Genomic DNA, 17,031 nt, shown 5'->3' on the forward strand with positions numbered 1-17,031 from the left:
GAGTAAAATATTTTCGCATTATTCCTTCATATCTTCAGCGTTCATATCCGTGGTTATTGTTCTCTAGTGATGTCGTCGGCCGGTGAAGGTGAGGCTACGACGGTGGCGGTGGAGCAACCGCCGGCTGAGGCTCCAGTGGCGGAGAAGCCTGTTCATTCCGAGAAGCCTGTGAAGGAGAAGAAGGTGAAGGCTCCCAAGGAGAAGAAGGCGAAGGCGTCCAAGGCTTCTCATCCGGCTCATCCTCCTTACTTCCAGGTAACGTCCCTCATTCAGTTTCTTTTTCCTTTGTGACGTTGTTTTAGCATCTCTGAAACTAAATTGTGTTTTCCATAAAAGCACTGAATGGTTTGAAGTTCTCTTGTTTGTTTTTTTGTTTCTTCCCTTTTCCTTTTAATTTGCATTTTTGTTTTTAAAATTTGTGTGGTTTTACTTCATTTATGTACGCCTTTTGGGGTTTCTAAATGGATCTTTCAATCTAAATGGGTGGATTGTGGTTCTGCAGATGATCAAGGAAGCGTTGTTGGCTCTGCACGAGAAGAGCGGATCAAGCCCTTACGCCATTGCCAAGTATATGGAAGAAAAGCACAAGGATGTTCTTCCAGCAAATTTCAGGAAAATATTGGCCCTCCAGTTGAAAAACTGTGTGGCTAAGGGCAAACTGATCAAAATTAAAGCTTCTTTCAAGTTATCTGAGTCGGGTAAAAAGGAAAAGGTTGTGAAGGGCTCTAAAGTTTCTGTAGAGAAAAAATCCAAGAAGCCCAAAACCGCTTCTGCCGCTCCGAAGGCAAAATCCGTAAAGAAATCTGATACTACACCAAAGAAGGCCGCCAAGCCCGCGAAGAAGATTGGTGTGAAGAAGGCAAAGAAGGCAAAGAAGGCAACTCCGGCGAGGCCGAAGCAACCCAAATCGATCAAGTCCCCGGCTGCGAAGAAATTTAGGAAGGCCGCCGCCTGATTGAACATAGTAGAAATGATGCCTCTTTTCTTGTTTTCTTAGTTGGTTCCTGTAAATACATGGATCGATCAACCAAATCTCCTTTCTGGGCTTAGGAGTTGTTCAGTTTGCAAATTTAGGGTTAATGAATGTAAATATTTAGCTTTTCTCTGCGCTTTGGCAAGTCTTGTTGTGGCGGTTTTCTTCGCTCTCTGTCTCACTTGTTGTGCGTGTGTGATCGTGAGAATGTTCTTGTTTTTGAGGAAAATTAATTCGGTGAATGATTTCGGACGGGCTTCATCGTTATTGGGCCAAGGCATCATTTGACGTCAATCTATCAATGATCCGGTTTTGGGTTGGGCCGTCCAAATCAAAATCAATTTGGGCGGATTGGATCCACTGATGGAAGATAATAATACTTTGAATTGGACCGGTCCAAAAGTGATCCAGGGTATTCATACCCGATTTGATCAAATCCGGTCCAATTGATACCTTCTGTGACATCTATCGATTCAGAGTTTTGGCTATATAATGATGGGGAGAAGTAATATTTACAGTTTGTGAAGTGGTGGTCGGTATGACCAAAGAGGGTTCCACTAGTTGGTTTGATCTATTTAAAGTGAGAAGTTGACCAGGTAGATGCATGGGTTAAATACCGGCAGTGGTCATCATCTCATCGATGCAAGTGCTATTGCCCATTTGCTTAACAGGGTGTCAGATTTTTAAGATTTTAAGATGTTATGTGATAAATTGGATATGTACGTGTTTTGCATGCAATCGATGGTGATAACATATAATGTGTTTTTAAAATTTTAATATTATCTATAATTTGGGATTGTAGTCAACTTATCCCAAATTTTTATTATTTATTATATTTGTTTTTGTTTAATATATAATATTAGAAATGTGTTTAAAATGTTTTTTACAATTTTTTGTATTTTCATATATTTTTTTCATTATTGTTATTGTTTAATTATAACTTATACGGTTCACTTATTTAATGTTAAAGGTTGAATTGTTAGTTTGTCACCAAAGACCCGTTCATGGGGCCTGGTTTGGGTTGGGTTTTTATTCTTCATAAATATGATTTTGTTAGGCCTAAGCTTGACTTAACAACAAAAGAAATGATTCATTGTTGGTGATTGTGTTTGTCGAGTTGGTCTGTGGGAGTTTATTAGTTGCATTGGTGAGTGTTTATTTGGGAGTGTGAGGTTGTGAGTCATTGTTGAAACTAAGAGGTTCGGTTAAGCCAACTTAGACAAGAAAGAGATGAATGAGAAGAAGGGTTAGGATATTAGGGTTTTTTAATTTAACTTATAGGTTGGGTTAGGCTTTTTTAACAAATCCCGAGTCTGGCTTGTAACATAGTTGGGCTTAGGCTTTTAGGCCCGAGGTTAAGTCTGTGGGTTCAAATTTGTGATCAAGCCCGTCCAAAGGCCAAGTTGGGCTATTTGGCTATTTGATCCTTTGTCATATTTTTTTTCTTTAAAATGGTTAATTAATGTAGAATTCAATAAAAGAATGGAGTTAATACCCTAAATATAAGATTTAATAAGAGGGAAGTGACTGACGAATGAGAGTGACCAAATTCAAAGATAGCGTGTTTTGGTCAAGGATTAATGGAAGTTAATAACTTAAATATAAGACAATGTAAGATTCAAAATATCATATTGGCTTGTAAAATTGATATGTACCATATCATAAGCTTCCTAATATGCCCCTATAGAAGGTGTATTAGGGTTTTGACCAATTTGGGGTGGATGTACCTTAAATGGCCTCTTTGAACTAAATTTGAAAAAAAAACTATTAATATTGCCTACTATGCTTTTATGGTTTGAAACTTGATGAGAGGGATTTTTGTTTGAAGTAAAGCATATTTCATTCCATCAAGAAACTTGCATGAATACAAAGAATTGGTAATAGTATCAAACAAGAAAGTGAAATAAATTCTTAGAAAGAACAAAATACACATAATTACTTGTGGATAAAAGAGAAGATAAATGACTTTTGTAATTGACAAACGGTGAGAATCACCGATAGAAGAAGCATCATTCCAGAGAATCTCCATCCACCAAAATCTCCACCCATCAAAACTGAGGGAAAAAGACAGGAGGGGCCTTCAAAGGAAAGAACAAAGTAGCACAATAAGAGAAAACCGTAAAGAATGATAAATCCCTAAATAACGACTCCTGCTACCAAATGCAACAGCACCAAGAAACCGCAACCACCACGAAAAAACCACAACCGCTACCAAGAATTGCAACCGGTGGTGGAAAATAGTCAGGGAACAGACATGGGTGGCAAATCAAAGCAGTGATTGTGGCTCCCACCAACACCAAATGCATGAAGAGTTAGCCCCCTGTACCAAAATCCCTGCACAACAGAAACAAAGGAAAAACAAAATAAGAGAGAAAGGAGGAAAAAAGAAAAGGAAAAGGGGGGGGGGGGACTCCCAGGGGGAGCCACCCTAGTGGATTGATGGAAGAAGATGAAAACAATGAAAGTTACATGTGTGCTGGATATATCATACACCGACGAGGCCTAGAACCAGTGCACATCTCTCTTTGGAGTTTCTAGAGGTTTCTTCTCTCTTTGTTTAGAGAGCTTCTCTTTCAAAGTTTCCTCGAGTTTTTTTTTTCTTTTTTTTTTCCTTTAATGAGAGGGATTTCAATGAAGAGAAAATGGTTATTTGAATTACAATTTGGCCTTAAAATTAAAGAGGAACCAAATTAAAAAATTGGAGCATTTTAGTCAAATAGAAGTTCTACAACCATTGTCCTTCCGTTTTTAGTAACCTAGGTATTAATTTAGTTAATAACTTGGTTGATGATCATTATCCAACTATTATCTTTTATTGTTGTAGACCCTAGTTGAGAGGATGTCACCTTGGCTAAAGATGATTGATGAGGTGTCACCTTGGGTTGGTACTTTGGCTGTTGCATAGAATTTGTGAGTTGTGATTATAAGAGTGTTAGAGGCCTCGTGGTAAATACTCTAGGGTGTGGACTTTGATGGTTAAGTTAGTAATGTGAAAAATAAAGATTAATTGAAGAACTCACTGAGACATGCTATGAGGTGAAATGAGAAGAATTGAGATGTGTTAGGGTAGGAGGGTGTACAGGAGTTTATGAAAGCATGAAATAATTGCCTTTTGTTGCCTTGCCTATTTATAGGTGAGATGACCATTTTTGTAATGATTTTCCATGTAGATTACATTTATTGTTTGCATCACCTAAGGTGGCACCATGTGGTTAGGCATTACCTAGGCATTGAATGAGGAATGCCACATGTGACTTGTTGCTCCCTTGGTTGACCATATGCACATGCCATGAGTTGGTATTAGGCCAGTTTGACTAGTCCAGGTTGGTTCAACCAAGTTGACTGGCTTAGGTGAGCTCGGTTGGGTTAGCTCAACTAGGTAATCTAGCCTTTGGTAAGCTTGGTTAGATTGGCTAAGCCTTCTAAGGTAGTGTGAGGCCAATTAGTCACTTTACCCCTAGCTTTAGGTTTCTATAGTTCTTAATGTCGTGGCCTATATTGCAGTGGAAATGATAGTACTTATTGGGGTTTCTGTTAGCGGGGTTGCCTCTCATCTTGGGTGGCCATCTCACGTATTTGGATGTCTTTATTTGCATTAAAATTTCCTCTCTCTTAGCATTAAGGGCAGTGTAATTCCTGTTTTGAATTGGTGGGGATTTGGATCGCCGACCTGATATGGAACTCCAGTGGGGAGACCTGCTCCTTGTTCTTAGTGATCTGCTTCGCTTGTTGCGGAGTGACCAACTTCTCTTTGGCGACTTACTCTTATGGCATTGCTTGCTGCTCCTCGCTTCTTCTTCTATCCTTTTCTGCTTGTCGTTCATCTCTAACCAAGATCCCAGTGCCTCTTCAGCCATCGTGAACTTGGCAGCTTCCTAGCGCAAGTCTGGATGTTGGACGTCGTTGACCATTGCGGTGAGCTGAACAATGTTTAGCAAACAGGTCACTGATTTTGGGCACCTCCTGTTGGTTGCGAAATGCGTAGTAAATAGGTCAGCGAATTGGTTCTTGCTTCTTATGGAACATGTGGCCAATCCTGAGTACCAATCTGAGTTGTGCCTCGGAAAGTCATCAGGATGACCATACACAGGCTTGTGTCATTTACCCCGTGCAATTTCATTTGGGCTTGGAAACTATTGAGATGGTCGATGGGGTCTGTTGTTCCATCAGAAGATTCCAAACTCAAGGCCTTAAAGTCTTTAGGTTGCAGGGCCGTGAGGATCTTGGCAGCTAGCGGTGAGGTGCAAGATACCTGTTGTGCCGGTGAGTTGCCAATCTGGCTGACCTCCTTCTAGTGTTTCTTCTCCACCTCACTTACAGACGGGGCGAGTTGACTCTTTCTTGAAGCGTAGTGTGTGCATCTGTGGCGCCTCCTTTGGGACCTTTTAGTCGAGTTGGTGGTTTCGGTCCCAATGGGTGTTGTAGCTCGGCTCAACTCTTCTATTGGGGCTCAATTCATGTTTTGATCAGGGACCTGATTCTGGTTCTGGTTCTGGTTAGGGTTCAACCTAGCATTTTGATTCTACTATGGTTGCTGTTGAGGTTGCTGCTGTATCCCTACCAGGGCAGTAAATCGATCTTCCCATGTTCTCATCTGTAGATTCATCCCCCGGACATACTGCACCAACTCATGGAATTGGTGCACATCAATCCTAGTAGGAGCCATAGGGGTCACAACTAAAGGGAGAGGCGCATCCACATGAGGTAGTGGAAAAGCCGGGTTTAGTACAGGTGGGATGCCTGGTGGGGTCAGGGGCACGGTGAATTCTCTGATGGTCACAGAGGGGACTTCTGGAGGTGCTACAGGTTGGTCCTGCCCCCCGTGGTCTGATTGTCATTGTTGTTATTGGCAAGTTGGTTGCTTGAAGAAGCCATTGGTACTAGTGAGGTAATGATGAAAGGTGGGAACTTAGCTTTTAAGTAGCAGTTCCCACAAACGACGCCAATTGAATTGGTAGTGCACGATTTAACAACTCCTTGTTGGATGATAACTCGAATGTCGAGCTAGAGGATTTCCTATTGGAAAGTGATTCAGATGCCGAGCTGAGTGGGGTCGAGCTAGGAGGTGGCTCAGATGCTAAGCTAGTTTGATTGGCGAACTATGTGGTTCTCTAGAAAGACTTGCAAGGAAATAGTATTAGAGTGCCCGAGTTGCTTTTACCTGGGGTGGGCACTCCGATGCTTAAGTTAGCAAATTAGGATTTTTAAAAGGAATTAGAATGCTAGATCAAAGTGTACGAGAGCTGAATCATGTGTTATTTCTCTCAGGAAAGTGATGCCTTTATATAGGTGTGAGGGGCTAGAGGCCCTTCGTAATGTGTTCGAGATTCCTAGAGATCCACTCTCGCTATGTTCGGAGAGAATCTCTATGTCAGTTACATGACCTATGTAGAGGGCTAAGGTCCGTTCGATCAACTCTGAGGCAGGCAATGTGAGTAGGCGGGCTTAACGGTCAAGCACTGTTACTCCCGGAGAATTCGGTCTTGATAATGGGCCCAAAGAGTAAATCCGTGAGCACGTCTCGTAGGTCACTACTTGTACCAAAGTCAGCTCGACCGTTCCTCAGAGGAGGTTGCTCCCTACACTGAGGTACTTTAGGTTGATTGGGCCGAGGTACTATAGGTCAGCCCTGGACAAGGTGCTGCTAGTTGCTCTAACGAGGTGGTCTGCTTACTCAGTGCTGAAGCGTCATCTAGGTTTTTAGGGATGTCGTGTGTCGTGATGTCAATCGGACTACCAAATTACCCCTCATCAACAACCATTGTCTATGATCAAAGTATAAAGTAGGTTAAAGTGATAGATTTGTCTTTTTTTAAAAAGCTCAGAATGTTTTTCTTTTTGCCATGATATGCATTAAAGGCTTGGTTTTAACCCACTTCGTAATGTAGTTGGTGGCCACTATTAGGAACTTTCTTTGACCCAAGACCTAGGGGAATGGTCCAAGAATGTCCATTCTATACTATGCAAAAGGCCATGGGTTGCTAATGGATGTGAGGGAGGTCGCATGCTGGTGTGGTAGCAATATCTCTATCATCGGTCAAATTTTTTGCCGAGCTGAACTACTTCCTTCATAGTGGGCAAAAGTAGTTGTTTTAGAGCCTTTTGTGCAAAGGCCTTGCCCCCAAATTATTTACATAGAGGTTTTCATGCATTTCCTTAAGGACATAGTCTCCATTGGGCCTCAAACATCTCAGGTATGGCAAGGTGAATGACCTCCTATACAACTTGTCACCAATTAACATTTACCAAGCCTCAACTTTACTTTTAATCAGGCAGTTGTGGTGTAGGTAGTCCATGATAGGATGCATCCAACTCTATTCAAATTGTGTTGGACATACTACATTTTAAATGTGTCAATGCTCAGATAGGGCTTCATATTTAGCTTTGTTGTTGGATCTTAGGAAGTTGAACCAATGTGCACCATCTATTCTTGTTTTGTTTTGGCTAAAAAGGATGGGGCCTGCTCCACACCCCTTAAGATTAGTGAATCCATCTACATGTAGGGTGCATGCTGGTTGAAGGTCTTATAATTGCATCATGCTATTACTGCCAAAGGTAAACATGACCAAGGTGTCTATAAGAGCTTGAGCTTTGGTGGCTAGCCTCGGTCTATATGTGATGTCAAATTCTCCAAGCTTAATGGTCCATTTCATCAGCCAACTAGAGGTCTTAGGATTTTGAAAGATTTTCCTTGGGGGTTGGTTAGTGATGACAACTATAATATGGCTATAGAAATAGGTCTCAACTTCTAGGACAAGGTCACTAATGCAAATTCTATCTTCTCCACATTAGACTACTTGATCTCAACATCATGGAGGGCCTTACTAGCATAATAGACTGGTTTTTGCTCCCCTACCTCTTCTTAGATCTGAACTGAATTGATTGTCATGTCTCCTATTGAGAGGTATAAGTATAGTTATTCTCCTAGCTTTGACTTGGACAATAATTGTAGGGAGGTTAAGTATATCTTTACCTTGTCGAAGGCCCTTTGGCACTCTTTCATCTATTGGAAGTTCTTTAATTTCTTAATTGCCCAAAATAAAAGTAGTCTTTGAGCCATTGATCAAGAAATGAACTTGCTAAGAGATTTTACATGGACTGTGAGTCTTTATACCTCCTTGATCGACCTCATAGGTTTCATGTCAAAGATGGCTCCAATCTTCTTGTGGTTTTATTTAATGTGTCATTGTGTCATCATGGTGCCAAGAAATTTTCTTGAGATCATGCCAAATACAGATTTATTAGATTTATTGTCAGCCGATATTTGAGTTAGACATTGAAGACCTCATTGAGGTCAACAATGTGCTGGTTGACTTATAGCATCTTTATGATGATGTCATCTACGTACGCTTCAACATTGCAACTGATCCGATCCTTGAAAACCTTGTTGACCAGGCTCTACTAGGTTGCCTTGACATTCTTAACTTAAATGACATGGTTTTTTGATAATATAAGTTGATCTTCAAGATGAAAGTTGTATTTTCTTCATCGTCTAAGTGAATTATGATCTGATTATAACTGGAGAAGGCATTCACGAGGCTGAGAAAATTGTCTTTAGGGTTGGCCTTGTTTTGATCAATATTGGGCAAGGGAAATCTTTCTTTAGGGTAAGATTTATTTAAATCCATGAAATTAATGTAGATATGTTATTTCTTGTTAGTCTTTCTTAGCATAACCATGTTATCTATCCAAGTTAGGGTAATGTACCTCTTGGGTGAAGTTAACTTTGAGTAGTTTATCCACTTATTCACTGATCACATCTCATCACTCCAGTGCAGAGTTCCTCTTTTATTATCAAACTAACTTATAGTTCGGGTTCACACTTAGCCTGTGAGTAATGACCAAGGGATAAATTTGTAGTATATTAGTGGCAAGTCAAGCAAATGAGTTAGTGTTGGATTTAAGCAAACTTACTAGTTTAGAACACAAGTTATCTAGGAGAAGGGATCGATTTGTAGTCTTCTTAGGCGCAACTTTGTTCAAGGGGATAACGACGAGGCCTTTTACTAGTTAGCATCTACTGGTCCTCAACTCATCCCTGAGGTCAAGCCCTTCCATAGGTTGGGGTTATCTTCTCTTCCCTTTGAGAGCTGTCACATTAAATTGGTAGGTGATGTGTTGATCACCTTTAACAAATCTAATTTCATGGTCAATAGGAAACTTCATAACAAGGTGGTAAAAGGATACTAAGGCCTTACTAGAGTTCAAGGTAGGTTGGTTGATGATAGTGTTGTAGCGAGAGTTGACATTCACAACTAGGAACTTGGTCATCAAAGTGACTTGGTGGGTTTCTATACCCATTCTGATTGGAAAAAATTATCTTACCCTTCGACTTGATGGCTGCCCCATAAAATCCGAGTAGGAGGATGCCAATAGGTTGAAGTTGATTTGGGGTCAATTTCATCATTTCAAATGTATCACAAAAGAATATGCTAGAAAGAGTCATTGTCAATGAGTATCCTCTTCATTTCATAGTTGGCAACCATTAAGGAAATCACAAATTTGTCATCATGGAGGCGATGAGCACCTATGGGTTGTCGCCATAGAAGGTGATGATGACTTCTTCCAATTTGGATTTCTTTTGTGGCATGTGTCCAAATTGGAATTATGGGTATAGGCCTTTCTTGTGAAGGATATTTCTCGCATGTTTTAGAGCCAATTGATATCACATTAATGACCTCGTCTAGGAGCTTGTTAGCTGGGGGTTGGTTGGCTCCGAGTCCCGACCCAATTTTGACATTCGTTGGTGTTATGACCGATGGTCCAATGTCCCGGTGGTACTTGCAATACTTGTCCTAGTTTCTCTACTTAGCATTCTTCATTTTTGTCATCCATTGTACATAGTCTTGTTTCCTAATTTGCACGAGAATGCCCAAGCTAGGAATTGATTCAGCTACTTCTTTCTACCTTGAAGTTGAAGTGACTCTTGGCAAGGCTCGCATGGCATTTACTCAACTATGGTGGGTTGGTAGGCCTTTTAACAAGTTTATTGATGGCACCAATGGGTTGACTGTCTTGATGTTGGTTGCCTATTAGTTGCCATAGGTGAAAAAATTTGTTGTCTAGGACACCAATCCTTTCCATAGTCATTGGAATTGTTCTCGAGTGACTAGAGCTTGAGGAGCGAACTAGGAGTTATACCTTGGAGGAGAGCGATCCCCATTTTGGAGTTGTTGTCAGCACGCAGATCTTATCAGCTAGCCATGTAGTTAACTCAATTATTTGTCCTTCTCATAAATGATGCTAGTTGATATTACAGAGATCAACAATATGGGTAATCTAGGGCCTTTTGAGGTTAACTTGGTCATCGTTCAACTTGCAAAGACAAAAAGACATCAAAGGCCCTAGGGTGTGGTACCAAGGGTAGTTATGGATATACATGGGTTGGTTTGGTTCGGATGTACACAATTTTGTCAACTGAACCAAACACTTTAGGTTGACTCTTATATCAATGTCGTCACTTGGGATTGGTTTCCCTGGGTAGGTGCTTGCGAGCTCATGGTGTACATGTACCACCTGCTCCTAGAATTGCTGGCTTCCCACTCCTATTGGAGTCATGGGAGGCTCACCTTGAGGGGACGACTCTACTATCTGTGGGTTGCCTACTCTCATGGGAACCACAAAGGTTTCGATTTGTGAGGCTAGTTCCTCGTTCAGTTCGCTTCCAACTCTCAAAGGAGCCATACGGAGCTCGATTAGTAGTGAGGCTTTGCAGTTCGGGTTGGGAGATGATTTGGGCTAGATCGCGGAAACTTGCCTAGACTAGTTGTCCATGTTTTGACCCCCTTGTGATGGCTGCTGGAGTGTATGTTGCCATCGGCATTTGTCGGTAGTTCGGTGCCATGGATACACCGCATTAGTCCTTTGGTCATCCACTCCTACAAGGAGCCATAGGGAGCTCGACCTGTGGGGATAGCTCTACTAACCATTGGTCGTCAGCTCGCACGGTAGCCTTGGAAGGCTTGACTTGCAAGGGCATCCATGTAGTCCATTGGCCACCAACTCCCACGGGAGCCACGAAGGGCTCGACCTATAGAGGCCACCTCACGAAACAGGGTTGATGAGACTTCGTCCGGGCTGACTATTGTTGAGCATAAATATAGAAGGAGTTGAGATCGGTGGGGCTTCTTCATAGTTTGTTGGCCATCAACTCCCGTGGGAACCATGAAGGGCTCGACTTGTGGGGGCAGCTTCACTTTTTGGTGCCTGTCGCTGGACTGTTGATTGTCAAGATCGTTCTATTGTTGTTTATTCTGTGGCGGTATGATGCACTGAACTTCTCCTCTCGCGCCCACATTTGGATATTCACTTCATCTCATAATACTACTTCGCTTCAACCCCCGCGGGAACCAATGATGGCTCTACCGCGGGGAGAGGGGCATTCACATGAGGTAGCATACTAGGAGTGCTAGGTTCAGCGCGATCGCTACTCCAAGAAGTGCTATGGGCACTGAACTTGCTTGATTATTGCAGAGGGGGGTTCTCAAGGTTCATCATGAATGTTCTTGCCCCCAGTAACTGATACTTCATTGTTGATGTTGGTGCTGCTAAATAATGCCCTTGAGTTGAGAAAGGTGAAAATTAGAAGGTGAGAACTTTGCTTTTTGTTTTGTTTTTCACAGACAATGCCAATTGATGATGCATGTTTTGGCAGCTACCTACTGGATGGCAACTCGGATGCCGAGCTAGAGATTTCCCTGCTAAGAGGTGATTCGGATGTTGAGTTGGAGAATTTACTTACTGGGAGGTGACTCGGATGCCGAGTTGAATAAATCGATGAGCTATCTATTTTTCTAAAGAGACCTGTAAGGAGGCAATGTTAGAGTACCATGAGTTTCTTTACCTGGGGTGGGCACTCCAATGCTTAAGTTAGTGAATCAGAGGTTTTTCGAGAGATCTAAATAAGAGAGCTGCGAGAGATAAATTGCGCATCTTTTCTCATTCCCTATTAGGTTGGAGGCGAGGCCTTTATATAGGCGTCGCTTGGCGTAAGGTTCACGCATCATGCCCGAGTTCTCTGGGAGGTCCTGCCCAACCAGTTCCAAATCCATGGGGGTAGCCGTACACGTAGATCAGTCTTCGCGCCTTGCTCGGTTTCCTGAGGAACATTCGGTATGGGGGCCAACTTCCGAGAGACCCGGTAGTGATGGGTTGTGCATGCAGAACTGGTTGGAGAGCATGTCTCGTAGGTCACCACCTAGACTTCAATCAGGTCGGCAAGCCCTCGAGCGAGGTCACTCCTCGCATCGAGGTCACTTCGACTGGTGACGAGGTGCTACAGGTCGGCCCTGGACAAGGTGCTGCTAGCCGACCTAAGTTGTGGTTGAGGTCGCTAGGTCGGTGGTAGGGGTAGGTCGCCGGGTCAAGGGGTGAGAACGGACCGTAATTTGGGACTCCATTACTTTGGCAAGTCATCGCCTAGGTGATATTTAGGTATCATCCACCTGTTCTAAAATGCCATGTGTCATGATATCATTGGAAGGCTAAATCCACGCTCATCAAAAGTAAATCAAAAATAAATATGGAATATGAAGGTAACATTTAACAGGTTTAGACTTTGGATAAAGAAAATAACTTTTCCTAGCGACTAGGGGTCGGACTTGCAAAATGTAACACTTTCACTAGCCACTACTATTACATTGTAGAGTGACTAGGGGCTTTGGTTACAGACTAAGCTAAAGTTATCTACCTCGTTGGGAACTGGGAAATGAAAAACCAAGACACGGGAGTTATTAGGCTAAAAGCTAAAATCGCATATATCATTAATATATACTTGGTTCGGTTCAGTTTTACTTCGATTTACAAACTTATAAACCGCAACCAAACCGTTCTGTTGGGTTACGTGTATTTTTAAACTGAAACTGACCGACCTACTTGAAAACCGATCACATTGCATCCAGTTGGGTTGGTTTAGTTGGTTTTTACATTTGTCCTAACAGTCTTTGGGGCAGTTACTCTGACAGTTTCAGCCAAGGTAATTAGAAAGTTGAAGTGAGAGCAGAGTAAGAGTAAGAGAAGTAGAGTGCATAAGAGAGATAGTTGTGGTCTCCCCGTCGAATTTATAAGCGAGACCTTATTATTAGTGGCGTTAAGGGTATCTTGTAATGGCTCCTCACGTTTGGTTAGAGCGATTGCCGGTTTCCTCAAAGATGGGGCCATTTACGCTAGCATTAAGTGAGCCCAAGTGATTTATCGATATCGTAATGCTCAGGGATCAAAATGGATCGGATCGGATTCAAATTTAATTTGATATTGTTCAGGTTGAATTCGATCTGATTCAAAGATCTGATCAAATCTGATAGGCCTCGATTTGAATTCAAATCTTATCAGTAAGTTGGATCTTTAAATCTAAACGTAAACGGCACCAAACACCCTGAATATAATCCAAGCATTTTCAACTAAGTTATCACATGGATTTATTGACTAGAGGCTTTCAGGTACATGCCATTTTTTTAATGTACACATGGGTTGTTGCGAGGGTTTTCTTTTTTAGGTTTTCTGCAATTATCTTGCATGAAAGGCTCATCAAAGATGAGTTCCATTTTTTGCCTTGGAATCATTGTTTTGCCAAAAGAAAGCTTGGGTCAACAATGGCGCTCATTGCCTCATCTCAATCCTTGTCGGCACCTTAATAACACACATTTTCTCTTGTTTTGAATGTTGTGTTAGATACTGATTACTTGAAGGGAAAATCTATGATGCGAAAAAGATATGGTATGAGAAGAGTTTTGACCAATCAAAATCCACTCATGAATTTTGACAAACCAAGAGACAGATTGGGTCCATTTCTTATAGAAAACTAGGAAAAACTTCTGTCAATCAATACTTTTTAGGTCCTTTCAGTTGAAGAAAAGAAGGGGATGACTTTAATTCTTTGATAACAAGTGATGACACATAACAATATAATAACATTGTACACATATACAGTAAAAATTAATAACACCATAAGACCATCACAGATGTTACATGTCCAACCCAATAATCTCAAAAGAATCAAAATCTTTTAGGGTCCGTTTGGTTCATAATTAGAATTGGAATCAAAATCTTTTGGAATTGGAATGGTTATTTCCCATGGTCTGTTTGGTTTAGACAGGAAGAAGAATGAAAATTCAAATCAGCAGGAATGAGATTTCACTCTCAAGGGAGGGATAGAAAATGACCATTCTTTCAAATGGGAGAATACTATTCCTATAAGAATAAGAATGAAATTTCAATTTCGCTCAAGCAAATAATTGGAATCGGAATAGTCAATTTTAATTTTGATTCCAAACCCTTATTCCCATGTCATATCTTTTCCCCATCATAGATTTTCCTTTTCTTATTTGGAAAAATCTATGATGCAGAAAAGATATAGTATCAAAAGAATTTTGACCAATCAAAATTCATGTGAATTTTGACAAGCCAAGAGACAGATTGGGTCAGTCTATGATGCTGACCCCATTAATAGTCAGGATTCGGGACTCACAATGCCGATCCATGTTAAAAATAGTATTTTTTTGTTATAAAGAGAGAAAAAACAAACTAGAAAGAGGAAAAAGAAACTGTTAATTAAAGTAATGTTAGTCAATCTAAACACATAAAAACCTTCGTTTCCTTCTTTTTTTTTCCCTAGATTAAATGGAAGGGAATTAGGATTATTTAGGGAGATAAACAATTGAAACGTTGAAAGCAAGGAAAAGGCGAACCGATGAAAGCTCTCCAGAACTTTGAAAAAAAGAAAAAAAAAAATAAAAAACTGATATCTACAATAGAGCTATTGCCTCTTTTACTATCAATGAATTTAAGTGGAGGAACGTAGACCACTATGTGGCTCTACTAAAAGTGGATCGAATAGATGACTGACAATTAATCATTTATATTAGTCTGAACAGAAAAAAGAAAAAAAAAAGTAAAACCCTGTTTTAGCAATATTGCTACTTGTTTCTGTTCTTTTAGAAATTTTTGTGATAGAATAAGAATTTTAGTATTTTTGTAAAAGTGCTTTCGTAAAAGTACTTCCTGATACAGTTTAGAGGTAACAACTTGTGCCTCTTTATGGGTTTTATGATGTGTATCCTTTGTGTTTCTTAATAAAATTCTTTATTATCTATCAAAAACAATATTTTCGTAAAAGTACTTTTATAAAAGTATTTCATTAAAGTGCTTTTATAAAAGTATATTCATAAAAGTGCTTTTATGAAAGTACTTCTATAAATGTGCTTTCATAAAAGTACTTTTATAAATGTACTTTTGTAAAAGAGTTTTTATAAAAGTGTTTTCATAAAGATACTTTCATAAAAGTGATTTAGTAAACTACTTTTATAAAAGTACTTTTGTATTAGTGTTTTCGTAAAAGAACTTTTGTAAAGTGCTTTCTTAAAAGCATAAAGTGCTTTCGTAAAATCACTTTTATAAAAGTGCTTTTATAAAGGTACTTTTATAAAAGTATTTTTATAAAGTGCTTTCATAAAAGCATTTTTGTAAAAGTGCTTTCGCAAAAGTAAACATCTATAGCAATAGTTTTGTAGGTGGACTTTACTTAGAATGAAAATGAGCAAGATAGGGCATGGTTATTTTTCATGTTAGCTACTCAATTTTTGTGTTATGGGGCTGATTTTTCATTTAAAAAAAAGATGTGGCCCATGGCAAGAATTTTGTAACCATATAGTTTAATGTCATTCATTCTTGCTCATTATTGTTTAAAATGAACAAGAATTAAAAGAATGAGACCCATAGCAATGAATCAAACATAACCTTAATTAACACCTAAAAATCATCCATTTTTTTTTTTTCGGTTCCAGCATTCACAGATGTAGCAAAAGGATCCTTTCATCTATCATGGGTGCGAAGACAACATGCAAACTGGATAAGTATCTTGGAGCATATATAGAACACAAGCGCTACTTCAAAGAAAATTGGAGAACCATGGTTGAAAAAATCTCCAAGAAATTATAGAATTAGAAGGCAAAATTGATATCATATAGGGGTGCTCATCAGAAGCGTGCTAGAAGCTATCCCCAATTACCATCTTTCCATCTCTATGATTTCCATCAAATATTCGGCTAAGATCAATTCCCTTTGCCGCGATTTTTGGTGGGACTGATTAGAGAAAGACAAATATTTGTACATGAAAAATTGGAATTCCATCGCCCGGCACAAGGTGGAGGGTGGATTGGTATTTTATGATGATTTTGATATTAGTAGAGTGATGATTTTGAAGCTCATTTGGAGATTTCTCACTGAGAAAGATAGTCTTTAGGTACAAGTTTTAACAGCTAAATACCTCAATCAGTCAATCATAATAAGTTCTTTTGACTTGCAAAAGAGCTGGTAACTCGTCCAGTTTATGGGCTTCATTGTTGCTTTAGGCTCAGTTTGAAGGGAGTACAAATACAAATATATAGAGCGCAAAACCTTGTATTTTATATGTATTTGTAATGTACATATTTGCATTTGTATTCTTTCGAAACTGAGCCTTATGTACAATGCAAAAACATAAAATAATACAAAACATAACGTTTTGCACTCTACATATTTGCATTTGTTCTCCTTTCAAATTGAGCCTTAAGAGGTCATTAATGTTGAATGGACCAAAATGGATTATTGGAAATGGCTGGAATTTAAATATCGAAATTAAACGATCCATGAATTGAAGGATGGGATCCAACTGTAAGAGAACTAAGGGTATTATCGAATGAGAAGGTAGCCACTCTAATTTAAGGATGCCAATGAACCGGTTTTGGATTGGACCCCGTCTAGTCCAAAATCAAATTGGACAGATTGGACGGAGCAACAAGACATATTGAATTGGACCAATCTGATCCAAAATATTTATTAGATTGGATTGGACCTGGTCTATCCGCAACAAATTTATATTGGATTGGGTTGGATTAATTAAGCCAATACCTGGTCCATTGATATAACTTATAAGATAAGAATATATGTGTCAATGGACCAGTTTTGGATTGAAACCAATCTAAATCAAAATGAACTTAAACAGATTGGACGGTCCAGACATTGAATTGGACTGATCCAAATTGGTCCAAAGCATTCATTTGATTGGATTAGACCTGGTCCGT

At 39.9% G+C, this 17,031-nt stretch overlaps 1 protein-coding gene across 1 annotated transcript; it reads left to right on the forward strand.

The window, feature by feature from the left end:
* On the forward strand, positions 1-1,118 carry LOC148849067 (histone H1-like). The gene is made up of 2 exons (XM_088950142.1): positions 1-255; positions 503-1,118. Exons 1-2 carry the CDS (start codon positions 70-72, stop codon positions 953-955), a joined length of 639 nt encoding a protein of 212 aa, XP_088806268.1. The 5' UTR covers positions 1-69; the 3' UTR covers positions 956-1,118.
* The last annotated feature ends 15,913 nt before the right edge of the window (positions 1,119-17,031 follow it).

This window comes from Nelumbo lutea, chromosome 6, assembly GCF_056320005.1.
Source record: "Nelumbo lutea isolate HS-2025 chromosome 6, American lotus-T2T, whole genome shotgun sequence".
NCBI lineage: Eukaryota > Viridiplantae > Streptophyta > Magnoliopsida > Proteales > Nelumbonaceae > Nelumbo > Nelumbo lutea.